General features: G+C 31.5%; 1 protein-coding gene across 3 annotated transcripts; it reads left to right on the forward strand.

Moving 5' to 3' along the window:
• On the forward strand, positions 1-27355 carry LOC109606680 (ichor). 3 transcript variants are annotated; one of them, XM_049966585.1, is made up of 2 exons: positions 1-48; positions 24509-27355. In XM_049966585.1, the coding sequence occupies exon 2, from the start codon at positions 24567-24569 to the stop codon at positions 26043-26045; it is 1479 nt and encodes a 492-aa protein (XP_049822542.1). In that variant the 5' UTR covers positions 1-48; positions 24509-24566; the 3' UTR covers positions 26046-27355. The 3 variants fall into 3 exon arrangements, with proteins under 3 accessions (XP_049822542.1, XP_049822541.1, XP_019878776.1); XM_049966584.1 differs by lacking the exon at positions 1-48 and adding an exon at positions 198-313; XM_020023217.2 differs by lacking the exon at positions 1-48 and adding an exon at positions 16993-17664.
• Positions 27356-27676: the final 321 nt, after the last annotated feature.

Consider the following 27676-nt stretch of genomic DNA (forward strand, 5'->3'; position numbering starts at 1 on the left):
AAATTGGGCCTTCACATTCTTAGTAGAAAGCAGGGATTTTCTTTACAGGTGTCTGGTCAAACAAACCCTCTTCCACTAACCTTCTTCTCACTTAAATATTTTTCGTAGTTCTCAATATAGTGAAACATGATTAGTTAGCTTCCTGTATATATTTAAAAATAGATTGTTTTTGTACCACACTGTATATAACACTTGTGTTGGTGGTAACCTTGAGCTACCGGAGATGGTGAAGAAGTGTGTCCTGTAATGTGTCTAGTCGTCATCCTTTGGGATAATGTTTGTATTCAGTGTTGTTAGTGGCGCCCTCCTGGAGGTAAGTGTTGTTCCTTACGTATTTTTGTTTCGTGAAATAATTTAGACATGTTGAAGGTTGTTGTTGGGGTATTGTGCATCACAACGTGACCTAATAAAATTACTTCTGTGTCTGGGAAGCCGATGTTTAGTTCTCCTTTTGGAATGACATGTGCTAGGGTCTAATTCAAATAATAAAACTCATATTTTAATACATTTTAATAAGTTGCTATAATTGAGACCACTAGTGTATATAAAAAGTCCGTCTAGAGTTGCAAATATGCAACAAAGAAAAGATGCAAACAAGAGAATTACGTTTCCCAATCTGTTAACCCAATGACCTTAATGCCTTTGCCGCCTCGAAAATGAGCGAATCACACGCAAAAAATCGTTTAAAAGTGCAAGTCGGATCATCATCATTCAAAAGCCGGATTCGCGCAACGGGATCCGACCGACCATGATTCAGCTTAGCCAGAAAAATATTAGGGGCGCGCGGTTTCGTTTTTTAAGACGGTTTTTCAGAGTGGAAACTTTCATTTTTAGTGTTCCAGTTCCTGAGCCGGCCCGCCAATTAGTTTTGGATGATTAACAAAGCCGCTAAAGTGTACTCTAATTGATAAGTAGGACAAGTGTGTTTTATTCGTTGGTACGTTGTAACTGTGCACGTTGGTATGTTGAAGGGCTGTCAGTGATTCCCCGCCTTCTCCAAGTCTCATTGCAAAGATGGCAGATAAATGTAGTAATGGAAGCACAATTCCTTATCGTCACGTAACAATTTGACGTCTTGTCAAAAGGAACAGGCGAAAAAGATTGAATATTAGATAATTAGACACGACCCACATATAATTAACAACGCACGGCATCGATTAATTATTGTATTGGCGTTCCTCAAACAACATTCAGTAACATTGTGCAAGGTGATGACATCAGACCGTTTTTCAAATATGAACTGCGTGCCGAAAGCAACGGTACTCTGCCTAATAAATGAGTTTGTAGGTTAAGAATGTTTTTTCTGGCGGCTCCAGATCCACACGCATTCATGCTAATTGACGCATTGTTTATTTGTCGCCGGCAAACGTTCCGGGTGGAATTTTCAAGGTTTTCAAGTCTGCCGTCGGTCTGTAGTAAAACTAAGCTCAATCACTCCATTCACACAACCCGACCATGATCCAAGGTTCCGCGTTCGAAAACGTGCCAAAGTGCAAGGATCCGAAGTGGGTCGTGTCGTTCCATCTTCCGTCGAATAAAAGTGGGAATTTCACTTTTTATGGAACGCCCGGACTTTCCACGCGTCGGATCCGCACACTTGCCAGATGCGAATCCCATCGTTTCGGGCGCCGTTAGGCTAATTAGCGGGTTCCGTACTCGGACGACTTTTCAGACACTCGTAAAAGTGAAACTGTCGAATAATGATGATCGTGTAAAGAGTCGCAGTCGCGCACATTACAAACAAAAACGTGTCTTGTGTCTTGTTGATGTGCGGTCCGTATCGTAACCTGAATTCGGTCGGAACAGATACCATAGACATAAGCGGCGACACAAACATTAGAAAGCGAAAATATTCAAACAATAATTACCCTTGTGCGATGAACGCGGATTCGTTGGCTGAGCCGTGCGTGACCGGCATACGCCGAAGCCGTTTTGACTCACTCGCCTTATTGCCAAAAACTGATACGACACAACTTCCTTCGGGCAATTGATGGTCGAACAATTGAATTAACAATATCCGAATAAATCAAATTGGAACGGCAACAATACGAAACAATGCCCACGATTAAATAACTGAATCTTTAAATAAGCCAAGAAAAAAATTGGGTGCCTCCCCATTAAACCGGTAATAAAATCAAATTAAGGCACAGGTTCATAAACATACGGTTAGATTTCTGTTTACAGTTAGCCGTACCTTCAAAGGACCGTTTTACAATGTGCCAATTACCATTTTATACGTACCGTACCATTAAACCATTAAACAACCCCCGAATCACCGACATATGTCAAACGATTCGAACGTTTTGGAATGCCTTTTTTTCATCGGGAAGGGTTCGATGGGAGGAAAAAACGTGTGTCTGCTGTAACAGGGGGTGGCTACCGATTTAACTGGGTCAGGTTTACAATTTAATTGCTTCTCGGTAAACGGGACTAATAACTGTACAGCCGTTTTTTTTTGGAGGCTGTTGAGAAAAGGGTAGTTTTGATAGTTAAATTTACGGTTAATCGGGTAAAATTTTCGATTCGGCACGGTGCAATGGTGAAGCAGCAATGCGCAACGTTTCTGTCCATTTCGTTTGTGTTTAAGTGCCGAAACTCACGTGGTCCCAGACTGTATAACTGTAACTGGGAACCAAGAACATAACTGGATTCGTTCGTCGTGTTATGGGCCATCAATTTTTCGGAACTGCGGCGACAAATCTGAGCTGACGATCCAATTAGTTCGAACGTGTTTAATTATTGCTTCGATTAATGTTTATTGATTTTTTAACAGTTGTACTAGTTTCCCATTAAAAAAGTTAAATAAGTTCTATATTTTTAAAAAATATTCAATTTGTTGACAAAAATTATTTAAAATAAATAATTAAAAGAGTAAAGAACAAATTTTAAGGCATATTTTTTAATTAAGTTAAATATTTTAATATTTTTTTAATCTTAAATTAAATATATATTTATACGTCAAATGAATATTTAATTTAATTTTTATCAATTTAAATAATATTTTTTAATTTAATTTATATATTATATTTATTTTCAAATTAAAATTAAATATTTTATTTTAAACTATACTGAATATTATTATTATTTTAATTTTAAATTGAATAATTTATTTTTTTTTTATTATTATATTTTTAAATATTTATTTTTTCATGTAATTAAATTTTTTAATACATTTTTTTAAATGTTATACTATTCTATTTTTTTTAACTAAATTAAATATTGTAATTCACTTAAATTAAAATTAAATGTTTTATTTTTTTAACTTTAAATTATATATCCTAATTTTTATTAAAAAATTTAATGTATTTTTTTTAAATTTTATACTATTTATTTGTTTTTAAACTTAAATTAAATGTTTTAATTTACTTAAATTAACTTAAAACTGTATATCTTAATTTTTCTTATTTTTGTAGTGGAAATTAAAAAAAAACTAATTTACTTAAATTAAAATTGAATATTTCATTTTTTAACTTTAAAATGTATATTATAATTTTTATTACTTTTTTAGTTTAAATTAAAAAAATTTTTAATATTTTGTTTTTTTTTTAATTTTGCACTATTTCTATTTTTTAACTTTAAATTGTATATCTTATTTTTTTATTTTTTTGGTTTAAATTAAAAAACTTATATTAACTAATATATTTTTTTTAAATTTTGTACTATATCTATTTTTTTAACTTAAATTAATTATTTTAATTTGCTTAAATTAAAATTGAATATTTAATTTTTTTACTTTAAATTGTATATCTTAATTTTTATTATTTTTTAGTTTAAATTAAAAAATTTAATTTATTTTTTAAAATTTTGTACATTTTTTTTCTAAATTTTGCACTATTTCTATTTTTTTTAATTTAAATTAAATTTTTAATTTACTCAAACTAAAATTAAATATTTTATTTTTCTTTAACTTTAAATTGTATATCTAAATTTTTATTATTTTTTAGTTTAAATTAAAAAAATTAATATATTTCTTTAAAATTTTGTACTATTCTATATTTTTTCACTGGATATACTTTAATTTACATAAATTAAAATTAAATATTTTTATTTTTTTAACTTTAAATTGTATATTATAATTTTTATTATTTTATTAGTTTAAATTAAAAAAATTAATACATTTTTTAAAATTTTGTAATTTATATTTTAATTTTGCACTATTTCTATTTTTTAACTTTAAATTGTATATCTTATTTAAATGAACTTTAAATATTTTATTTTTTTTTTTTATTTTGTCTTAATCTTAATATCTTAATTATAATTTTTTTTTAGTTTAAAATTTAACATTTTTTAATTTTAAATTAAATAATTAATTTAAAATTAACATCGTATTTAATTAGAACTGTGCATTTCTTTTCTAATTAACATTAAATAGTAAATGTGTGCTTCTGTGGTCCCCACTGTAGATTTAAACTTTATAAAATAAAGTTTATAGGGACATTTTAAGAATATACAGTTAATAATTCAGCCCACGAAACAAAAATACATCATCAAAGGAAAAAGAGGACGAAATGAAATCATTTTCGTGACGTCAAGTTTGGTAATTTCGTTCTGGCACATAAATTCGAGCGGACACCGTTAAAAATCCCGATGGACCAATTCTGTTGTAACGCACCTTATTAAATTGTATTTTTGATAATTAGCGGGCTTGTTAATATTTAACAAAACTGTAAAAACACACAAAATAACGTTTTAACGTTCGGTAATTTGAACTGTTTGGCGTTACAAAACGTTTTATTAATATTTATCGTTGCGATTGCAAAACAATGAGTGCGACTCTCGTTTCATACGTTCCGATATTTTTGCGGCTTTTTCTTTAGAAAAACAAACCGACCGAACGCAAACTAATGCACATTGGGTAACGGCACTAAAACACACACACACATCAAAATGTAATTTATAATGACTCGTCGTCGTTTCCCACGTAATCGTATGTGCATATATTTATACAATATTAACCTGGATATCGCTTGTTGTTATTTAGCATCGTATGACTGACTGACAACTATTATGGACCACATCTAATATAAAGTTACTTGTGATTACTCATATTCCTGTCTCAATCGATATATGGGATGCTGAAAATGATCTTTGGCTTCATTTAAAGCTCTGCTAATTCGTTCTTAATCGAAAGGAACAATAATTAAAGTCGGTGTAGTTGCTTCGTTGTTTCGGTTAGAATTCGTGTGCGAGACAATGGCTGATGAATTTGAATTTGGGTCAGTGTCACGAACGAGAAAAATAATTCAATTCCGTTTGCCGATTCGATTCACGTGCAAAAGCCATTAGCGCAGTGCGATACGAGTCTCTGTGGGAGAATTAACGTTCGTTTCTTTACGTGTTTTAACATGTCCATCTCTAAATTATGCGTCGTGCACAAAACGAGATTGAGATACGGAGATGTTTAACTGTAAACTGCTTAAAACTAATGGCTTGACTATTGACACAAACCGGCACAATTTTTGGTCGGCAGATTAAATTAGTACAAATATAATTAACGGCAATTCCACATTTCGGTAACGGATATTAGGTTTTCTCATGGTCGGAACGGATGTAGGTACACAATCAAGTGACTTGAGCCTAACTCGTTCAAACAACTTCGGCCGGTTATCGATTAATTAATCAAAACCGTTTGGATTCGGAAATCGGAGTGTTTCAGGGGCAAGATGGTTTTGGTAACCGACATCTGTCCGGCTTAAGAACGAGAACAATTGCGTGTCGGACGACCTAAAAATTCACGTGTCCTTGAAAAGAACCGAACAAACGTTCCAAAGACAATTAGTCATTGTTCTACTCGAACTTCCGAAAGAACTAAATGTCTTTCTTCATTCAAACTGCTTATTTATTGCCAAACGATGTAACTGTAATCTTCCCATTTATTTGAAATTCTCTTATCCTTGCTTCACATTATAGTTCCCCATTATCAGTTTTTTTAATAAAACGTTTAGGATACTTCATTAATAATGACAAAATTTCTATTGGAGGTGAAAAAATTATCAAAACTATGATGATTTATTAGATGTGTTTCCTATTCTGATTTTGTTTGAAGAAAAAACCAGCAATGGTCGATAATCCATCAAGAGTGGCGTTGTGAGTTGATGCACGTTGTTGTCTACGTAGCCGGTACCATGGTACCATCGTGGAAGCGGCAAAGTCCGAGCGTTCGGAAGTGGGAGAGTGGGTCAGTGGGTCGACCCGCCTCACAGATGTCGATTGTCGACTGCGGTTCGCGTCTCTTCAACTTCTTCACCAACTCGCACACGAATTGCTCTTATCAATCTTGTTTACTCATTTCGTATGTTTCGAAACCTTTTCGACAACGAGACGAATTTAAATTGTCCTGTTTGTCATTCGGGTTTTAAACGGCAAATAAAGGACAACATATTTAGTAAAATTTATTCAAAAGATTTAGATAAAGAACTTGTTCTTTTGGATTAATAAGTTTAATCAAACCTTAAAATTCATAAGAAATTAAAGAAAATTTAGTTTTTTCTAAAAATACATTTTATTATATAATTTATTTCCAATTTAAAAAAAGCTATGCAAGATCAAAAATTCACAATTCACACTATTTTAAAATTCATTTCATAAAATTCTAAAGAAATTGAAGAAGATTCAAGTATAGATGTAAAATGGAATTTTAGACAATCCTCTTCTAGATTTTAATAAGCTATGTAAGATCAAACCTTAAAATTCATAAATAAATTTAAGTTTTTCTAAAGACATTTTATATAATTTTTTCCAGTTCTTAAAAACTATGTGAGATCAAAAATTCACAAGAAATCCAGTTGTTATAAACTATTTTAAAACAAATTTTAAAATTCTCAAGAAATCATTGAAGATTCAGATAAACAAATTAATTTTTGGAAATTTTTTATAATATTCTTCCAGTTTTTATAAACTATTTTAAAATAAATTTTAAAGTTCTCAAGAAATCAATGAAGATTCAGATGAAACATTTTTTTCTTGCAATAAGAATTTTATACAATATTCTTCCAGTTTTTATAAACTATTTTAAAACAAATTATAAAGTTCTCAAGAAATCAATGATGATTTAGATAAAAATATTTTTTTCCTCCAACAGGAATTTTATACAATGTTTTTCTAGTTTTTATAAACTATTTTAAAACAAATTTTAAAATTCTCAAGAAATCAGTGAAGATCGAGATAAAAAACATTTTTTTTTTCTAACAGGAATTTTATACAATGTTTTTCCAGTTTTTATAAATTATTTTAAAATAAATCTTAAAATTCTCAAAAAAAAGAGTTTCAAATACAGAAAAAATTATTTTTCTTCCAAAAAGAATTTTATACAAAGTTATTCCAGTTTTTATATTTTTATTATTTTAAAACAAATCTTAAAATTCTCAAGAAATTAGTGAAGATTCAGTTAAAAAAAAACATATTTTTCTTCCAACAGGAATTTTATACAATGTTTTTTCAGTTTTTATAAACAATTTTAAATAAAGTGAAATTTTAGAGCTATATAAGATCAAACCTTAAAATTCGCATTAAATCCATATTTTCTTTAAAAAAGAAATAAGTAAAGATGCAGATAAAAAATCCAAAAAGAATTTTATACCAGTTTTTATAAACTATTTTAAAATAAATTTTGAAATTCTCAAGAAATCATTGAAGAATCAGATAAACAAATCAATTTTTTCTTCCAACAGGAATTTTATACAATGTTTTTTCAGTTTTTATAAACTATTTTAAAACAAATTTTAAAATTCTCAAGAAATCAGTGAAGATAAAAAACATTTTTTTCTTCTAACAGGAATTTTATACAATATTTTTCAAGTTATTATAAATTATTTTAAAATAAATCTTAAAATTCTCAAGAAAACAGCGAAAATTCAGATGAAAAAAAAAGCATTTTTTTCTTCCAACAGGAATTTCATACATTATTCTTCCAGTTTTTATAAACTATTTTAAAACAAGCTTTAAAATTCTCAAGAAACCAGTGAAGATTTAGATAAAAAACATTTTTTTCTTCCAACAAGAATTTTATACAATATTCTTTCAGTTTTTATAAGCTATTTTAAAACAAATTTTAAATATCTCAAGATTCAGATAAAAAACATTTTTTTCTTTCAACAGGAATTTTGTACAATGTTTTTCTAGTTTTGATAAACTATTTTAAAACAAATCTTAAAATTCTCAAGAAAACAGTGAAGATTCAAATACACCAAAACATTTTTGTTAAGTCTTCCAGAAGAACCTTTTACAGTTTATATTAACCAATTTTAAATCACATTTTAAAATTCTTAAGAAATTAGTGAAGATTCAGATAAACACATTTTTTTTCTTTCAAATTTTATATAATATTCTTCCAGATTTTATAAGCTATTTTATATCAAATTTTAAAATTCTTAAGTTATCAAAGAAGATCCAGATAAACACATTTTTTTCTTTCAAAACTTATTTTACATAATGTTCTTCTATTTTTTGTAAGCTATGTACAATTAATATAAAAAAGATTCAAGTCATAAAGATACAATGAAACAAAAAAATTAGAATTTGTATCTCCTGTTCAAAAGAACAGGTTTATCTATTTTATTAGAGATAGAAAAATCAAAATTTATTTCTTTCCTTTTTCTTTGAGAAAAAACAAGAAATAAAACTTTTTTTCTATTTCTGAAAGATTTACAAAATGAAAAAATGTTTAAATTAGTATATTATCAGAAGCAATAGAAAAAAACAATTTCTATCGTCTAAAGAGTATTCGTACTGCTTTAATGAAAATTAGACGAGAAGTATCTTTTGTTGGGCATCGGCGAGAAGGATGGAAGCACCGTCCTTCCTGCCGGCCAAATGGATTCCACACAAACACACCGCGGTCGCGGCACCAACAGTTCTCTTCTGTGTTCTGTACGTTTTCAGATGCGACTAACTGTAAACTTGTCGTCCGGACTGTTTCGGTTATGTTTTGGTCGACCGATCCGCCGCCTCAAACATAAAAATTCGATTTTTTGACGGATTATAAATAAATGATTAAAATGAACCGAGTGTTGCGATCGACGATCGGATTAAATTCCTACGAGTTGCCGCAAGCGCTTTCGAAAAAAAATTGCGTTCCGCCAGCATTTTAACTTTGCTTTTGTGGAGCACGCGTTTTGATTTGTGCCCGAAACCATTGTTCTTTAGTTTCTTGTTAATTAGCTGCTCCACCGATGACATTTTATAATTAATTGATTTTAGGTTTTGAAAGCTGCGAAACTGAATTCGTCGAGTTCGTTGTGTTGGTCATCAAATGAATTTTTCTGTTGAACTTTTGACATTTTTTAAGTCGGTTACTTCCGAATAAACTTTAAATGTCAACCGTCAACTTTCACTTGGTCACATGCATTGACCGTAAATCATGCGAAAACTTGTAATTATTCGATGGCTTCGGAAAAACGACGATTTTAGTGTATTTCTTTTTTTTAAATCGGTGCGCAACTCCGCACAAAAACGGTTACGCAAATCGGCGGCGATTATTTCGCAGCAACGTGCCGCAGGTTTATTATAATTGTGAATCATATTCTGCTTTGTGTGGTTATTTAATAATTTATTTAGAAAAAATATCGTTTGCAACAGCCAGTAGCCGGTTTGAGCAATAATTCACTCAGCCGAACGCTCGACTCTCTTTCGCAAATCTTCTTACGAGGATCGCACAATAAATAAACAATACCTTGGCTACTTTGGCTGCGTTCACCCCAATTTTCCACGGACAATCGGAAGACGGTTTTGGTGCAACCGCCGTCCGAGTGGCTTCTGTGAATTGAGTATTCACCTGTCAAAAAACCGGTAGTGATCCAATTTACGTACAATTTACAGGTAGTTTGATTGGCCACGGTCACCGCACAATTTAGTCCGGCTCCCCGGGTGGTAAACACCGACTTCTGGCCCCTTCCAATCGCACAATGGCACTGAATGACGGAATGTACCCAAACATTTATGCCACGGTTCAACCCTCCGCGAAATCGAACGCTTTTATGGTTTTATGGTTTGAGTACTCTGAATTTGTTCCCAACACCGACTGTCTCCGACTCCCTCACCTCCACTCCCTCAAACGTCATGTTTATTGTACTTTTGAAACAACGTCGTGCGAATTTATCAAACGCACTTAAGACACCCAAAAAACAACTAAAAAGTGTCACGCCACTCGACCGAACGTGAGTTATTCACCGCAGGTGTCACAATTCTTGTTCCTTTTCATTTTCCAACTATTTTCCTGGTTTAATTAAACTGTTTTTGTAGAAAAAGATTGAGTTTGGTCATGTGTGTGTGTTGTAAGGACGTCGTCGACGGGTAAAAGGTGTTTGAACCCGCGTAGCGTCCTTGCAAGGCCGGGGGACTTCCTAGATGTCGAAACGCTCGAGCTCGAGCCCGAGCCTGGCGGTAACGCAACCAAACGGAGTTATGAGGCACGATCAACATATTTTATTATTTTCAAAATGTCTCCGACTGACTGCAATTTATTTCGTATTGTTGGTGTTTCAAAATATCATTTAAATAATGGTTTAATTAGGATCAAGAATTATTTAAATCGAAATATGTCATTATTTTTACTGTCTCAATTAGAATAAATAAATTTAATTTGTTTTTTTTTTCTTAATTAGATATAAGTATTAAATCTTTAATAGTAATTGTAATCATAATTCAAGTTCATTTCGTTACTGATCATTAAAGTCTCCACAACAAATGTAATTAGTGTATTTCATAAAAGGAGTTAATTCAAATATTGTCCAGACAGTATTAATAATATATTTCAATATGCTTGCTCCTTTTGTCATACGTCTTAAAAACAACAAATAAACTACTTTTAATGCCCATATTCATCTGATTTGGTTGGCCAAAGAAATACCACACTTAAATTTATTTACGATTTGTGACTTTCTTTAACAATACTCTTAATACTAAGAATTTATTTCTAGTTACTTTATTGAATAACCCACTTTCAATGGAAATAAAAAAAAATAATGCTCTCCAGAGAAGTGAAACATCAGAGTCTAAATATTGCTGTTATTGTTCAAAACTTAAAATGCCCCCGAAAAATGTTTTTCAATGTTATTAAGAAATATGAAATAACACATTTAATTGAATATATAATAAGACCTCCCCAAAATTAGCAAATTAAATTATTTCTTGTTTTCTAGACAAATAAAAACCTAATTGATTGAGTCATATAATATCAATGTGTCCAACAGAACAATGAGAAGTTGTCTAAATGTGATGAATTTTGGTTCAATAATCAAAGAGTTCGTCATGCTCCGAATAAAAGTTTTGACAGATACAGATACATGTATGTATACATGTACCCAACAAAGTATTAACAAATTTTTAAGTTATGTATAAATGATTGAATAAATAAATATTTCTCAACATTGTTTTTTGAAATAAAATATAAAATATTCTAATTGCATTTAAGTTACATTTTCTAATTATCAATAAATAGTTGTTCTTTTTTATTTTTTTATGAATTTTGGTTCAATAAGCATCAAATGGTAATTAAAGAGTTCGTCATGCTCCGAATAAAAGTTTTGACAGATACAGATACAACGTACCCAACAAAATATTAACAAATTTTTAAGTTATGTATAAATGATTGAATATATATATATATATATATATATATATATATATATATATATATATGTACTATTTCTCAACAGTTTTTTGAAATAAAATATAAAATATTCTAATTGCATTTAAGTTACATTTTCTAATTATCAATAAATAGTAGTTCTTTTTTATTTTTTTATTCATAATTTTCGTCTTTAAAAAGTTAAAAATTTTATAATTTAAATAATTCAAAAAGTTTTATTTTTAATACTTTATTAAAATTTCAATTTTTCGTTGTACAATGTTTCAACTGAACGCAAAAGACAAAATATCAATTAGATTGTATGAATTTTAAACAATCTATTTAAAAATTATTTAAAATACAAAAAATAAAATTTATGTAAAAAAGGACACCCTGTATAAAATTCCTAACAATGAGTTCTTATAGATACCTTTATTAACATAAACGTCAAAAACTCTTTATCACCAAAATTGCTGACTTTACAAACATTTTAGTTAGACCATCAATCTATCAAGTTTTGAACAAAAAAATATCCTAATCTGTTGAACTTAGGTATGACATCGTCATTTTATTTTTATTTATTATAGAATTTAAATGTTCAAAAATATACAGGGTGTTTTGTTGAAAATAACCAAGTTGGTATTGCTTTTGGGGAAACCGGAAATAAAATTTTGTTGAAAATAAATTAGATAAGTAGTTCAAATCAAATTAGAATTTCTATAAAAATTTCAAATCAATATTATTTTCAGTTTTCCATAAACTTCTAATGAATAAGTTAAGTGAATCACTTTGTATTTTAATACAAGTTATTCACCTAATTATTAAAATTATGAAAATATTTAAATAATAAGAGAAAGAAAAAAAAATTAAAATAAAATAATTTAACAATTTCTCAGAACTAAAATAACTAAAATAAAAAATAAATAATAATTAAAAAAGTATAATTATTTGAAATAAAATGTAAAATATTCTGAATGCATTTAAGTTGCATTTTATAATTATCAATAAATTGTAGTCTTTTTTTATTTTTTTTATTCATAATTTTCGTCTTTAAAAAGACAAAAATTTTATAATTTAAATAATTAATAATAATAATAATTTATATAAATTCAAAAAAATTCTTATGTAATTTTAATCATATTTTTAATATTTCAACTGAACACAAAAAACAAAATATCAATTAAATTGCATGAATTTTACACAATCTAGTTAAAAATTATTTAAAACACAAAAAATGAACCAGTAAAACATTTTTCGAGTAAAACTTTAATGAGTTGTGATGGGTACAATAAACAAAAATAAAGAATTGTCAAATTAAAATAACAAAAACAACAATAATGAAGAAATAAAGGTAAAAAATGAAGAAACAACAATTACATTTGAGTCGACAAACATAATTTTAAAATTATAATTAGCCATGATAAGGTATTGAATATTCGGACACGGTAAATGATTTTTTACTTTTACTTGTGCTCTGAATTGTTATAACAATTAAATAATTAACAGTAGCTACGATTTCACTTCGCCTTTGATTTATTAACGCAGATAACAATCACGCGAACACGATCGTTGCACAAAACAACATTTTGTATCAGTCTGCCCCGAAAACAGCCTCACAACCCCCCAACAATAAAAACGTATTTTTTTAAAACGCGCAGACAGATTTACGAACCACAGAACTGAAGAATTAACTTTGGTTAGCCGAATTATTGCCGCAATCGCATTGTTCGGTTTTGCACCGATTTTACCTGTCACATTTTATAGATTTATACGTGGATAATTGTAACAGGTAGTTGGTGGTCTCGTTACGGTTTAACGTGCTTCCAAAACAAACAACTCTTTTCGATTCGTTCCGGGAAAACGGACCGAAATCACTAAAGTGACTCGAAGTTAATTAAAAACAAATTTTGTTTATGGCCCTCGTTTAACTTTGTTTCTTCCTTCCTCATCCATCATCGACATCTCCACATTATTCGGGTTTCTTTGCTTATCAATCGTTCAAGTCTCCGAAAATATTTTACGCACATGCTTTGGTAGTTTCAATGGGAACTAAATACCATCATGGTATTACAAACTGGCAGATTAGTAGTATTTACCGAAATGATTTAATCTAAAAGTCAGACGCATTAAACCATTGTTCGGCATAAACCGACGCTTGACTTAACGTCGACGATTTATTCGCAATTTGACTTAAAATATGCCTAATGGTTGTTTAAGCACCTGCAGGACGTGCGGAATCGTTGTCGGTGAGTCGGTTCTCGGACGATTCAAAAGCGATTTTATCGCATATTTCGGAACAGATGGAGACGATTGATAAAAATCTGGATAAAAAGTGTGTCATACGAACGACGTGAAAGATGTAAATTGTGCATCAGGTGTTCGATGTAAAAATGAAACGGTGATTTAAATTTATTAGGATTAGGTAGGGTTAAGTTGGGTTATTAATGGGGGAGGTAAAAATGACTATGATGAATGATTAAATGTATCTTAATTTGTCTAGTCTTGTTAATAGTAAATTATTTCAGATTACTTACTTGAGGGCTAACTATACCTAATTCAAATCTAACCACATTTTTAATTATGGGAATTTATTTTAATCTATTATTAATTTAATTATTGAAGTACAAAAAAATTAAATATGATTAAACCACGATTAAAATGTTAAAGATTAAAATATGTATTTTATACTATTAAAAATTTTATTTAAACTAAATTTATAATTTAATATAAGAGTAATTTGTCTAATTTATTCATTAGAAGTTTATGGAGAACGAAAAATGGTATTGATTTGAAATATTTATAGTAATTCTAACTTGATTTCAACAACTTTTAATATTTTGAACAAAATTTTATATCTGGTTTTGCTGGAAGTGATTTCAACTTTTTTTTTTTTAATTCTGTATATTTTTTGAGTTTTTAATACTGCATGTAATTGCAAATAAAATGATCAAGAATTTTGATGATGAAAAATTCATTTTTGGCACATACATTAATCAAAGAGCATCCTGTAAAGAATAATTATTAATATAAGCAAATTTTATAGAATGTTCATTATTTATGATTAATTTTGTGTATCTTAAAACATCAATAATATGTAATTCTTAGTTTATGGAGAACGAAAAAAGGAATTGATTTGAAATTTTTATTTTACATTTATGGTTTCAACAATTTTTCTAATATTCTGAATAAAATTTTATTTCTGGGTTTGACGTGTTTCAACTTCGTTATTTTCAATGGAACATTTTGTATATTTTTGGCACACACAATAACCAAAGAATATCCTATAAGGAATAATTATTTATGTATACAAATTTTATACAGGGTGTTCGATATGTATATCTTAAAACATCAATAATATTGTTATTTTTAATTTATGGACAACGAAAAAGGAATTGATTTGAAATTTTTATAGTAATTCTAACTTTGTTTGAACAACTTTTCTAATATTCTGAACAAAATTTTATTTCTGGGTTTGACGGAAGTGATTTCAACTTCATTATTTTTAATGGAACATTCTATATATTTGTTATTTTTTAATTCTACGTATAGTTAGAAATAAAATGATTATACAACGTTTTACCTAATTGTTAATTTAATCAATATTTTTTTTTTGATAATCTGATGACCTAATTAAAATCTGTAAAATCAACAATTTTGATGATCAAAAGTTCATTTTTGGCACACACAATAACCCAAGAGTATTCTATAAGGAATAATTATTAATATACACAAATTTTATACAGGGTGTTCGTTATTTATGATTAATTTTGTGTATCTCTAAACATCAATAATTGAATTTTAAAGAACACTTTATTTGTTATAGACATTCCCTATAATAAAATAAAAATAATTTTTTAATTATTTAATTTACTAAAAATTTGCATAAAAAAGACACCCCATATAAAATTCCTAACAATGGGTTCTTATAGACACCTTTATTAACATGTATGCCAAAAACTCCTTATCACCAAAATTGTCAAGTTTTGTACAAAAAAATAAATCTTAATCTGTTGAAAATTTAGATATGACATTGTCATTTCATTTTTAATTATATATAGAATTTAAATATTCAAAAATATACAGAGTGTTCTGTTGAAAATAAGCAACTTGGTATTACTTTTGGGGAAACCGGAAATAAAATAAATTAGATAAGTAGTTCAAATCAAGTTAGAATTTTTATAAAAATTTTAAATCAATATTATTTTCTGTTTCCCATAAACTTGTAATAATAATATAAGTTAGGTGAATCACTTTGTATTTGAATACAAATCATTCAACTAATAATTAAAATTATGAAAATATCCAAATAATAAGATAAAGAAAAAAAAATTAAAATATAATTATTTAATTAATTTTTTTGATTTTCAATTAAATCTATAAAAAACAATTTCTCAGAAGTTAGTCAAATAATAAAAAAAAATGAATAATAATTAAAAAAGTATATAATGTATCATATAAATCATATATCATATATTAAATAAATGTTATTTGTAATAAAACTAAGAAAAATTTGATATAATTAAAAAATATTAAGATACAAAAATCCACATTTAAATATTTATATGAAATCATATAAAATTAAACGAAATAAAATAAGTAGAATAAGAATTTTAACATATACCTAAGTAAATTTTAATTAATTAAAAAAATTAAAATATATATCACCATCCAAAAAATGCAATGAAGTTACGTAAGTGTCCAGAAATCCCCAGAATCACCTAATTATCATCAATTTCAAGAACGATTTCTTAACAAATCGCATTTCCATTGACACAATCGAAAATATTACATAATTTTATATTATTCATACACGCACAATTTTAAGAATTTTACATTACTCACACTAAATTCTCAGAAAACTTGCAAATGTTTTTTTTTTTCAAAATTAAATTAAATTCAATTAATGTTTAATGATTAAAAAAAAAGAAAAAATACAAAATGTTTTTAATTTTATTTGGTTGGAATTATTTTGAAATAAAATATAAAATATTCTGATTGCATTTAATTAATCGTATTTTCTAATTATCAATAAATAGTAAGGTGTAATTTTTAAATTTTTTTTATTCATAATTTTCGTCATTAAAAAGTAAAAAAATACATATTTCATATGGACCCCCCCAAAAAATACGTAATTTATAAAAATTAATAAAAAAATATGGAACAATTTAAATGGTATAAAAATAATTGTGGCAATTGATGGATAGATGGATTTTGGCGGAGAGCCGTCCGAAACAAAAGACCGAGGAAAGAATCGTAGGCCGCCGCTCGGCCGGCTCCCCCACCGCGCCCCACGTCCTAAGTAGGTTGCCCCCGGTGCACCATACTACAGGTACAGTTAGTTCTTCGCTTTCGGGGTGGGGGACATACCCGGGGTACCAGCGCCGACTGGAGGGCCCCCACGTCTCAGTGACTCCGACACCGTCGCACCGTGCATGTCCATCCGCGTCTCCTCTTTCTTGTCCTCTTCAGTTTTTTTTTTGTTTGCTTCTCACGCAATCCTCCCCGCAGCTCAGCATCCCGGTCCGCGGGGGTGAACGGAAGCCGGAAGCAGGAAGTTGGTGTGCGCGACCAGTCCAGTGCTGTGCCCGACCGGATACAATTTGGCAGTGTGTGCTTCGCGATGGGGTGGCTCTAGGGGTGGCGGTGCCGCAGCGAACGGCCGCATCCCCCGCGACGGACGCAGTGTGCCGGGAGGACTTTCCGCCTACGGTGGAGGGTTGATTTGTGAACGAGTCGATCTGGCATCGTGACACCGTGACACACTTAAGTAACAACCGGAAAGTATCACGTTGTGTGTGTGATGTATTTTAAGGATAAGACCAGGACCTACAGCAAACCGAACCGGTGATCCTTCTGATCCTTCCGATCCCGCCAGCCCTTTCCGCCTCTGTTTCGGCTCCGGTTTGTGCACGGACCAACGGACCAACGAACGAACGAACGAGATTTATTGAAAGCAGTGACAATTTCGCACGGAACAAGAAACAATAGACCGACGCGAGAGAGAAACGGATGCGCTCAGTGTTATTTTGCGGATACACCAGTGACCTATTTCGACGAAAATTTGTTGTTTTGTTTTATTATTTGGAATTACTAGATTGGTAAGTTCGTCGCTTGTTTTTTTCCCTTTATTTCGAGCCAGTATCAATGAACTGCCTTGACAATCGGTGCCGATTGAAGGTCGCTGCTGCTCAGCGCCACACATTCGTATCGTTTCCAAATATTTTTTTTACTCTCGGCTCCGGATCCATATTCATGAGGGGGCTCGCTTATGACGGGTAATAACAGGTCCGTGACTACAAATTTGGAACGCTTAAAATAATGAGGTCAATTACAGAGAACAATAATGTTTGACGCATTTCAAGTTTCTTCTAATGGCTGATTCCATGATTCAATTTTTTTACAATTTGCCCCCCTTAAAAAATCAAAAACAAATAAATTTATTTGTAGGTTACTCCTAAACTAAATCAAACAAATAAGATAATTTCAGAGCGATTGGCGTTAATTAGTGCGTTTTCTAAAATTAATGATGACCATCGACAACAAATGATATCACGTGTGAAACATTTGTCTCTAACTGTAAATTAATCATTCAACAACATATTGTACCACCAAAATATATGTTTTTAATAATAAATAAATATAAAAATTCATTATTTCTCAATTATAAAATTTTACAAAAAAAAAATTTCCAATTGTTTTTTTTTTTATTTAAATATTTTTTGAATTATATTAGAAAAAATTGGAATTTTATTTTATTTATTTAATATATATTTTTAATGCACTATGTTATGTATGTATTTTTTCAAATTGGAACTGAAAATTCTGAATAAAAAATATTAAATTTTATAATTTTATAAATTTTTAAAGAAATTAATTTAATTAATCATAAATAAAATAATATTTATTAGTTTAATATCTCAAATTACATAAAAAATATAAATTTTAACATCAAATTATTTAAAAATATTTCTTACAGTTCTTAAAAAATATTATAAATGAAACACATAAGAAACTTTAATAATGAATAACTTAAAAGTACATATATACAAATATAGCATAAACTATATAACTTTTATGTTTTAAAAATTTCTAAGTATTCAATAACAATTCATTAATATTACAAATATTCACACTACAAACACTTAATCAAGTGTACAAATATTCAAATTTTTAATTAATCAATTTATAACTTTTAACCAAATATATTCATTACGATTAGCAGTAAATCAAATTCAGAGACAACCTACAAAACGATTTCGAATCAATAATCGAACCTTATAAATATGTCAATGTACTCTTCTCTCACATACATTCTCACACTATTTATTTATTTGATCCATCGACAGTTTTTTGCTTTTTGGAACACACAAATTGTGAATTTGTGTGAGAATTAAGATGCAGATATTTTAATTGGTTTGCTGGCCGAAAAAGCTTAATTAAGAAAAAATGGTAACGGTGAACCGTTGAAACAGTGTCAGGTTTTACATTTTTTGCGTTTTAACTAATTTTGTGTCCGATCATTTCATTTAAGGGACTTAAGGGGAGGAGGTCGTTTTTCTAGTTGGTTATTTTGGGGCAATGACTTTTTGGTGAGGCGCAACATAAAAATTCATGGTATAAAAGACCTTCATACTTCTCGGTGTTGTTCTTGGGATCAATGTCAAAGTTACATCTTTTATGAACTTGAATTTAAATATTTATGAAATATGTCATTAAACAATTTGTGGAAAATGTCCTTGTTTCGTGTAAAGTGATTATATTTTTGTAGGTATAATTCAATATTTTTAATTTCATATATAATACTTAAATATTTATATTTTTTCTTATTTTTAATGGGGAAATACAAAAAATATTAAATGTCATATTATTAATAATTTAATTAATTCAATAATCTTACACAACTACTATAAAGATACATTACCATATAAAAGTTATTAATTTTTAATTTTTTATAAATAATAAATAATGAATACAAACAATATTCATTTTTAGTACAATAAACTATAAAGAGCATAAAAAAATTATATAAAAATTCTTTTATACAATATTAAATATAAAAGTGGTTGTTAAAGCATTTAAATGACTATATAATTTATTGAACCCAAACAATTTTTTTGTTTGCCATTTTATATGACGGCAATAAGGAAAGGAATAAAGACGGCTGTAAACGATGAAAAAGAAAAAAAGAAGAAAAGAAATGAGGGAAAAAATGCATAGTGGGAACATCACCGATCGGTGTTGGGTACGTGGAGTGCCTTAACCCGAAGATCGGGGACCCCGCGAAGCGACGACGAAATAAAGAAGAAGCCCTCGGTTTGGAAGCTCGGAGGAACGAGTTATGCGCCGTCCCGTCCGCCAAACTGGGTCATTGGACCACTTGCCACCGCCCGGCCCCCCTTCGCCCCCTCGGCCCCGCGCGCCCCACCCGCCTCACCGGGCCCCACCTGTTGCCGCTGCGTTTCGGCTGTCGGCGGGTCAAACTGGGTCAAAATTGCTCTTAGACTCGCCACCTTTTTTACACTCCCGAGCCTAATCATTTTTTTATTCAATCTGGACAACTTTTTTTCATAAATATAAATAATAATTGGTTAAGATAATGAAAAAATAAAATTTATTTTAAATAATTTCAGTCTTAAATTAATATGAATAAAATTAAACCATATTAGGAAGAGCAAATTAAAAAAACTAATATATATTTTAATTAATTTATAATTTTTAATTTATAAATAAAAATAGAAAAAAATATTATATCAAATATAGTAGAAAAGTAAATTTATACAAATTAGTTAAAATTGAATATTTAATATACAGGGTGATTTAATTAAGATATTCTTTAGAACTACATATATGGAGGAACGGAAAAATGTATTGATTTGAAATTTTTATAGTAATTATAACTTTGGCACACACATTAATCAACAACCATCTTATGATGAGTCATTAATAATACTCCCAAATTTTACAGAAAGTGTTCGTCATTTACATTTAATTTTGTGCATATTAATACATCAGTATTTATAGAACATTATGTAAATTTTAGCCCAATTAAATTGAATATTAAACCTTCCCTATATATTAAATGAAAATCAACAATTATGTCACTAAAAATATAAAAATAATATTAAATAACGAATACACTGTACAAAATTTTCCAGCATCAAAATTGGTGGCTTTACAGACGTTTGAAATAATCTGTCACCTGTCAAAATTTAAAAAAAAAAAATTTATTAACTCAATTACAATTGAGTTTAGTTGTAGCACATGGTATAACCATTTTATTTGCACTTACATGTAAAATTTAAAAATTCAAAAATATACAGGGTGTTCGATTGCAAATGAAAAAGAAGTCATTTCCAATTTTGATTGTTTTATTCAAAATAAATTAGGAAAGTAATTTAAAACAAGTTATAATTGTTATAAAAATATCAAATCAATACCTTTTCACTTCCACTTAAATTTCTAATAGATAAATTAGGTGAATCACCCTGTATGTTTTACAAAGAATTTTTAATTTAAAAAAAAATGTAAATTTCAGTCAAATTTATACGAATAAAAGTAAAATTTAAAAAATTATAAACAATATCTAAATTAATTAAAATGTTCAAATTATTAATATATGTTGTCTTAATTAATTTAAAAATTTTAGTTTAATTAAATATAATTTTCATACCGATAAAATTAGAAAAAAATATCGAACAAATAATTAATTAAATTAATACACATAAATTTAAAAAAATATATATACAATTAAAAAATGAAGAATATTGAAAACCAATTTTAATTATTTAGTGGTGTAAAATATTGAGGAATATTTCCCAAAATTGAATAAACACTTGTGGAATTATAATTATAGATTCAGAAATTTCTGGTTTCGATATCTGAGAATATAATTGGTTTCTCATGTCGGCGATTATTTCCTCGTTTGCGAAATAATTGCGGGGTAATTAGTCAATTAGTGCGGTTGCAATAGAACTACCGTGCTACGTACTTATACCACACTTAGATCGCCTAAAACGCACAAATTATTACGAACAAAACACAATGAACACAGCCAAAAGAACAAAACAACTCCCAGTAAAAGCTGCAAACCGCAGGAAATCACGCCTTTTATCCATTTCATTGATTGTGCTTTTAAATTTAAATGCAACAACAATCATTTCTTGAAATTTGCTGGATTGGTCCAATTTAAACAAAATTAATCGATTTGGGAAAGTTATTAAACGCAACGTGAGTAAATTTATTGTATTTTTAGATGCGTGAACAAATCCACAAATTAGATATTCACAATAAGCATTCAAAAATTTTTGGTCCGGATCATAAATAATGTATCGAATATGCAAAAATCCATAGAATCTATTGAATTATTAATGGCTAAAAAAGATCCACCTATTTCTGATTCATCGGTACGACAGATGTATTGAGAAAGTTGCCTCTGTTTCGACGTCGCGAATGACGCTTTTATTGGTGAAATTTCTTTCCTGATTAACCATTATTTACCATCGATAAAACACAATATCAACATACATTGCGGATTGTAATCCACAAAAATTATCATTTCCTTCTTTTTCGTTCAGCTTCGTTCAGGTTTACAGTTTCGTTTTACAAACACGATCGTGAAATTATGAATGACAGTTTCGCAATAAGTTCCCTCGAAATTATGAATTCCATTGAACCGGAGTCGAAATGGACGCCATTGAACTGCGCGACAACACGGAGAGAAAGTTCTTCGGACTTTTCGAGAATTTACACGCGGATCCGCGAGCCATTGACTTCTAGTTCTTGTTTTGCGATCAGAAGATCCGGATTCGAGTCATCACGGGAAAAACGACCATTTCTAGGCAGCTATAAATCATAAATAGGCTCCGTAACTCGCCAACAGGCATTAAAAATGACAATGTTTGTTTAAAAATTATTCCTGAGCCTAACTTAACCTACGATAACCTAATCTGACCTAACTTTATACTTTATATTATTGGTTATAATTTTGTTAAAACAGATAAAAATGTAGTGTTTAATGTTGACAATAAAACAAATAAACAAGATTTAATTAATTGAAATTGTAATAATATATTCTCCAATATCTCGGATCAACAACGCAATGTAACTGTAGAAAATTATGTGGCACCATAAATTTCGTAGGAAAACCAGGAAACCGAACAGTTTATTAATTAACCCATTGAATCGGCAACCGATAAACACAATCCCAGATTCGAATCCGACCACAAAACGCTCACTAAGGAATTTATCTCTAATTACCACAACATTCCCTCCTTCTCCTTTTTAATGTGTCTCTCTCATTGTCAGTTTTAAATCTCCTATGAATATCAATTCATTTGCACACAATGCTTCTAAGATTTTTATACATCTTTTTTTTTGTTAGCGGAGTAACGGTACCGAGTTCGGAGTTTATCTGTGGGTTCAGTTAGTTTCGGTGTTTGGATAAGGGCATTTTTGGACGTTCGATTTATGAGTTCGTCGTTACGGTGTTCACAGCCCGCATCTTATTATTTCTGGGCCGAATTTGATAATTTTTCACCGTTAAAAACTCGTGTACATAAACAAAATAGGTCACAACAAACATCAAACAATTTTAATTAATTTTGTACATTTGAAGTCAAATGTTGCACGTCGACCAAAGTTTATAATCAATCAAGTCATCATTTCCAACAAATATCAGCATCAAATTATTTGGGATTGATCCAAGTTATGTTATGTTGTCTCTTCAAGATTATGAGAAAATCTTCAAACAGTTAAAGATGCAGAGAGAACAAGAGAGAGAGAGACGCCAAACAAACAAATGACTTGAGAATTTGGACGGAACGAGTGGAAGAGGAGAAGTGAACACGCGGCCGGTACCGTTAGTCGTACCGGTGTCGGGGGGGCGAAGGGGCCACAGAGGGGGAAGAGACGTGGGGGGCGGGCCTCGCGCCGTGGTACTGCTAACACACTTCCGCGAGCAGACGGTGGAACTCCCTTTTGGACGCATCGTTGTCAAATTTATTTGGGATTCCTAATTCTAAATCGAATCAAATCTTTGTTTTCTTCACGTCTATTCCCTAAAATTACAAGTATCAATAAATGAAGTATCCATTTTAATAATAAACCTGTAAAATTGTCCCCGTCTTTATAAAGTACTCAGACACAAATCAATATTACATCAATACAATCTTCTATACTTCTTGCTACTTCAGTCGAAATGATTAAAAGGTGATTACGAACGAGTAAAAAATCCCTTTTTTATGGATGCATACGTTGAATTCCCGTCCGGAGTGAAAGTTGGAACAAGGTGGCAACGACGGATAGCGGTACCGTGCGGCCGTGCGTCATATTCCACGGCTGAATCCGCGTTCCGCCGAAAGTGAAGTTGTTGTGCCCGATTCCCACACCGCTTGGCCTACTCCACTCTTCGACAACACATATTTTCAGTGGTCGATCGCCAATAATAATTATTATCAACAATGACACACCAACTGTATCAACCGAAAAATTGCCGCGGCCGAAAACGTTCCGTTCTTCGGACGTCAACAATGATTTCCTTTTTTCCTTTTTACGGTGGTTACGAAATAAAAAAAAAAATGTTCTTTTCCTTTGACACGCGTGTCGAACAACCGAACCAACCCAGATCATTATCGGTCTCGGATTTAAAGAACCGAAATCTCGTACACAAAACTGCTGACCTTAATTCCTCGCGCACACTCGAGATTCCACAAGATGGTATCGGTTTTACGAGCTGGTCGCAAACCAGAATTCACATGGTTCTTTTTTCCCAGCAAATAGGCACCGATTCGACACATTCGAGTTTTGATTTTGGCGAATGCGCAGGTTCCACACACTTTATCATATTAATAAGGGTTGTTAGGGCAGAAATTTATTTAAAGACTGTTGTTCCTTCTAAATCATACTCTCTATAACTTTGTTAATAGTAGGTTTCTGTTGTTGCAGCCCATAAAATGACGATGGCGTTTTAGCAGGACCAGCACCAGAATACGCCGGGAGTCGAATGGAAACGATGAAATACACGAACCTGGCCGGCAGCAACATGGCAGTGAGCGGTAACGGCACGCACGTCGACGAGGTCGACTCCCTATTCATCTCGTCCTGCTGGCAAAACTCCAACTCCAGCATCCAGAACGACTTCATCGACACGAACAAACTGATGCTGGACGGAGGCATCAGCAACCTGGGTTCGGACAAGTTGCTGTTGGGCTCGCCGATCAGCCAGGAGGACGAGGAGATCGAATCGAAACCGTCGATGGACACGCTGGACAATTTGCTGTTGGGAACGAACAGTTTGGCGGAGCTGAAGCCGCTGCCTCCCTTCACCGGTTACACGGCCAATTTGAGTATAAACGGCATCCAGGGCCACCACTATCACACCATCTCCCAGCGGATACCGGAGGAGAACAACAACACGTACAACAGCTACAACGAACACAACATAGTGTCGAGTTCGACGTGTAACGTGAGTGCAGACTCAGCATGTGATTCCGCGTCAAAAACTATGTACGGCGTCGACGAAGTTGTGAAGTTGGGTTACGGGAGTTGCGTGAATCCGGACTCGGTTAGTTCCGCCATCAAGTTCGAGGACTGTAATCAGACGTCGGCGGATTCTGTGACTCACATCAAGACGGAGATCGCCGAATACGATATCTCGTCGATAGAAGACATCGCCGCGATAATCGGATCGGCCATCGCCGACACGACCGTGCCGAACAACAACAACACGGAGAACGACCACGCGAACGATTCGAGGGACAGTTGGATGGATCTGGACGCGTGGATCGACGGTGCTTGCGTCGACCAGCCCAAAAGTCTGATCATAACGCAGGACGGACTCTCCGAATTCGTGATACCAAACACCAGCAACGAGTTCAAGAACCAACAGGTCGAGTACTCGTCCAAGCATCAAAACCAACAGGGTAGTTCGACGTTGCAAACCCTATTGACGCACGGCTACATGCCGCTGCTTCAAAACCGATTGCAAAACGGACCTCCGGTCAAACAGGAGGCGAGTAGTAGTAATTACAACACGGAGATGATTTCCACGTCCAGTCCGCCCGCCAACGTTGTCTCCACAACCGACAATCTCTTGCTAACAGTCAACGGGCGATTCATGCCCCAGTACAGCCTCCACGGCATCAACGACGACCCGCTGGGTCAGAACTACCCCCACACCACCACCACGACCCCGAACGCGCCCAAGAAGTCGCGCAGCCGGGCGCAGAAGAAGCAACAGCAGGCCGCCACCTCCACCGTCTTCCCCTCGGAGCAGAGTCTCGGGCTGCTGGGGAAGGAGAAGCCGGTGCACCGGTGCAGCATCTGCAACAGGGGGTTCCTCAACAAGAGCAACATCAAGGTACATCTGCGGACGCACACGGGGGAGAAACCGTTCAGGTGCGACACGTGCGCGAAGGCGTTCAGACAGAAAGCACACCTGCTGAAACACCAGCAGATCCACAAACGCATCGGGAGGGACTGATGATCCTTCGCGGGGTGTTTGTGTGTACGTCCGGCCGGGCGGCGCCTCCGATTCCGTTTCGGAGGATCCGTTCGTGCGGACTTTCACCACGTCAAGCCAGAATTTATGGTGCCACACTCGGCCAGCTCACGAATCACTTCTTGCTCATCATTTTTTAATTGGAACGAAAAGATTTTGCTAGTTACAAAGTTTAAAAGCTGCTTCTGACAATGAAATTGAAGGAAACGGTGTAGGACCGACGAGTTCTGTTTTGATGTGGCCTCAACGTGCTATAAAAAAGGTACCTCAATAATTTAAAAAAAAATAAAAATGATGTAATATTCCTAAATAATGGACAATGTGCAATTTCATCTAGTGATCTGGTGCAAATATCAACGAATTGTAATTAGTTAAGTAGCCTTCCTTTTTTACTCACTTTCTCTCCTCTCGTTGTTGTCTTCACTGTTGTTGCGCATTGTTGTGGTGTATATTTATTTAAATCTTGTATCATATTTTCCTATATTTATTATTGTTTTTTGTGTGTATCACTAATCCAAAAAGGAAACTCGGAACTGTCTGACCTTAGTTGTAAAAATCAATCGTGAAGCAAAAGTATTTTCTCAGGTTTCAATGTAACACAGTCCTTGTGATAGAAAAATGCTTAATATTTAAGTAGAGTGTTTGTATTTTTACAAATAATCGTAAAATCTTTTATCGATTTAGACGCAGCCGACTCTGTACATTTTGTAATATATCCTATATAAAAAAGAACTTTATTTATTTATTATTTTTAAACTTTTTAACTTACTACTAATACGCTTCCAGAACAAATTAGCCTTCTTCTGCCTTTGAGCACTTTTAATGTCACATTTTGGACCGAAAAAAAAGAAAAGGTGACAATAAAAGTGTCCCTCTCTCCCCCTCGCCCTCTGAACAAAAATAAATAGATCTCAAATCAAAAGAAAACAGATCATAAAGTCAAAGATCTTTTCTCTTTTCGCACTTTCTGTTTTGTGTTTCAGTCGTTTCGTTCCCCGAACTGAAAACGTTAGTTGATTATGTGTGATAATCATGTACAGATATTATTTTTGTTTGTTTGTTTGTTTGTTTTTTTTTTGTGTATTTATTCCGCCAGCACGTTGGTTGCTTGAGAAAGTTGATTAGGAGGTTAGGACTAAGACGTAGAGATTTAATTTAATTCTTTCTTTTTTTAGATAGCCTACATTTAAATTATAAATTAATAATTTTGTTAATATTTTATTGTTGATTATATTAATAAGTATGTTGTACTATAAACACCATTATTTTTAATAAGAAAATTATTTCAAATGTTACTGACTTTTATTTAGTGCCACTCCCCAAAATCACAAGAAAAACGGTAAGTGAATATTTCATTTAATTTTGGTGTTGGATGTTTTGGAATAGCCTACTTTGGTGATTTAAACGACGGTGCACGAATGAATTGAGGAAACATCTGTTACTTTTATGACTGTTAATTAAAGTTGTAAATTAGGCCAAATTATTGAAATAAGTAGTATATTTTACAACGTATAGATGTAAATTTTTAGAAGTGGCAAATAATCAATTTATAAAGTATTACAAGCACTATTATAGATTTTAAGTGATTAGAAAACAAGAAATAAAAATAAGTA

The sequence above is a fragment of the Aethina tumida genome, chromosome 4 (assembly GCF_024364675.1).
Source record: "Aethina tumida isolate Nest 87 chromosome 4, icAetTumi1.1, whole genome shotgun sequence".
NCBI classification, from domain to species: Eukaryota; Metazoa; Arthropoda; class Insecta; order Coleoptera; family Nitidulidae; genus Aethina; species Aethina tumida.

Coding starts and splice junctions, on each gene's coding strand:
- LOC109606680 (XM_049966585.1), top strand. CDS start 24,567: ATGGAAACGATGAAATACACGAACCTGGCCGGCAGCAACATGGCAGTG.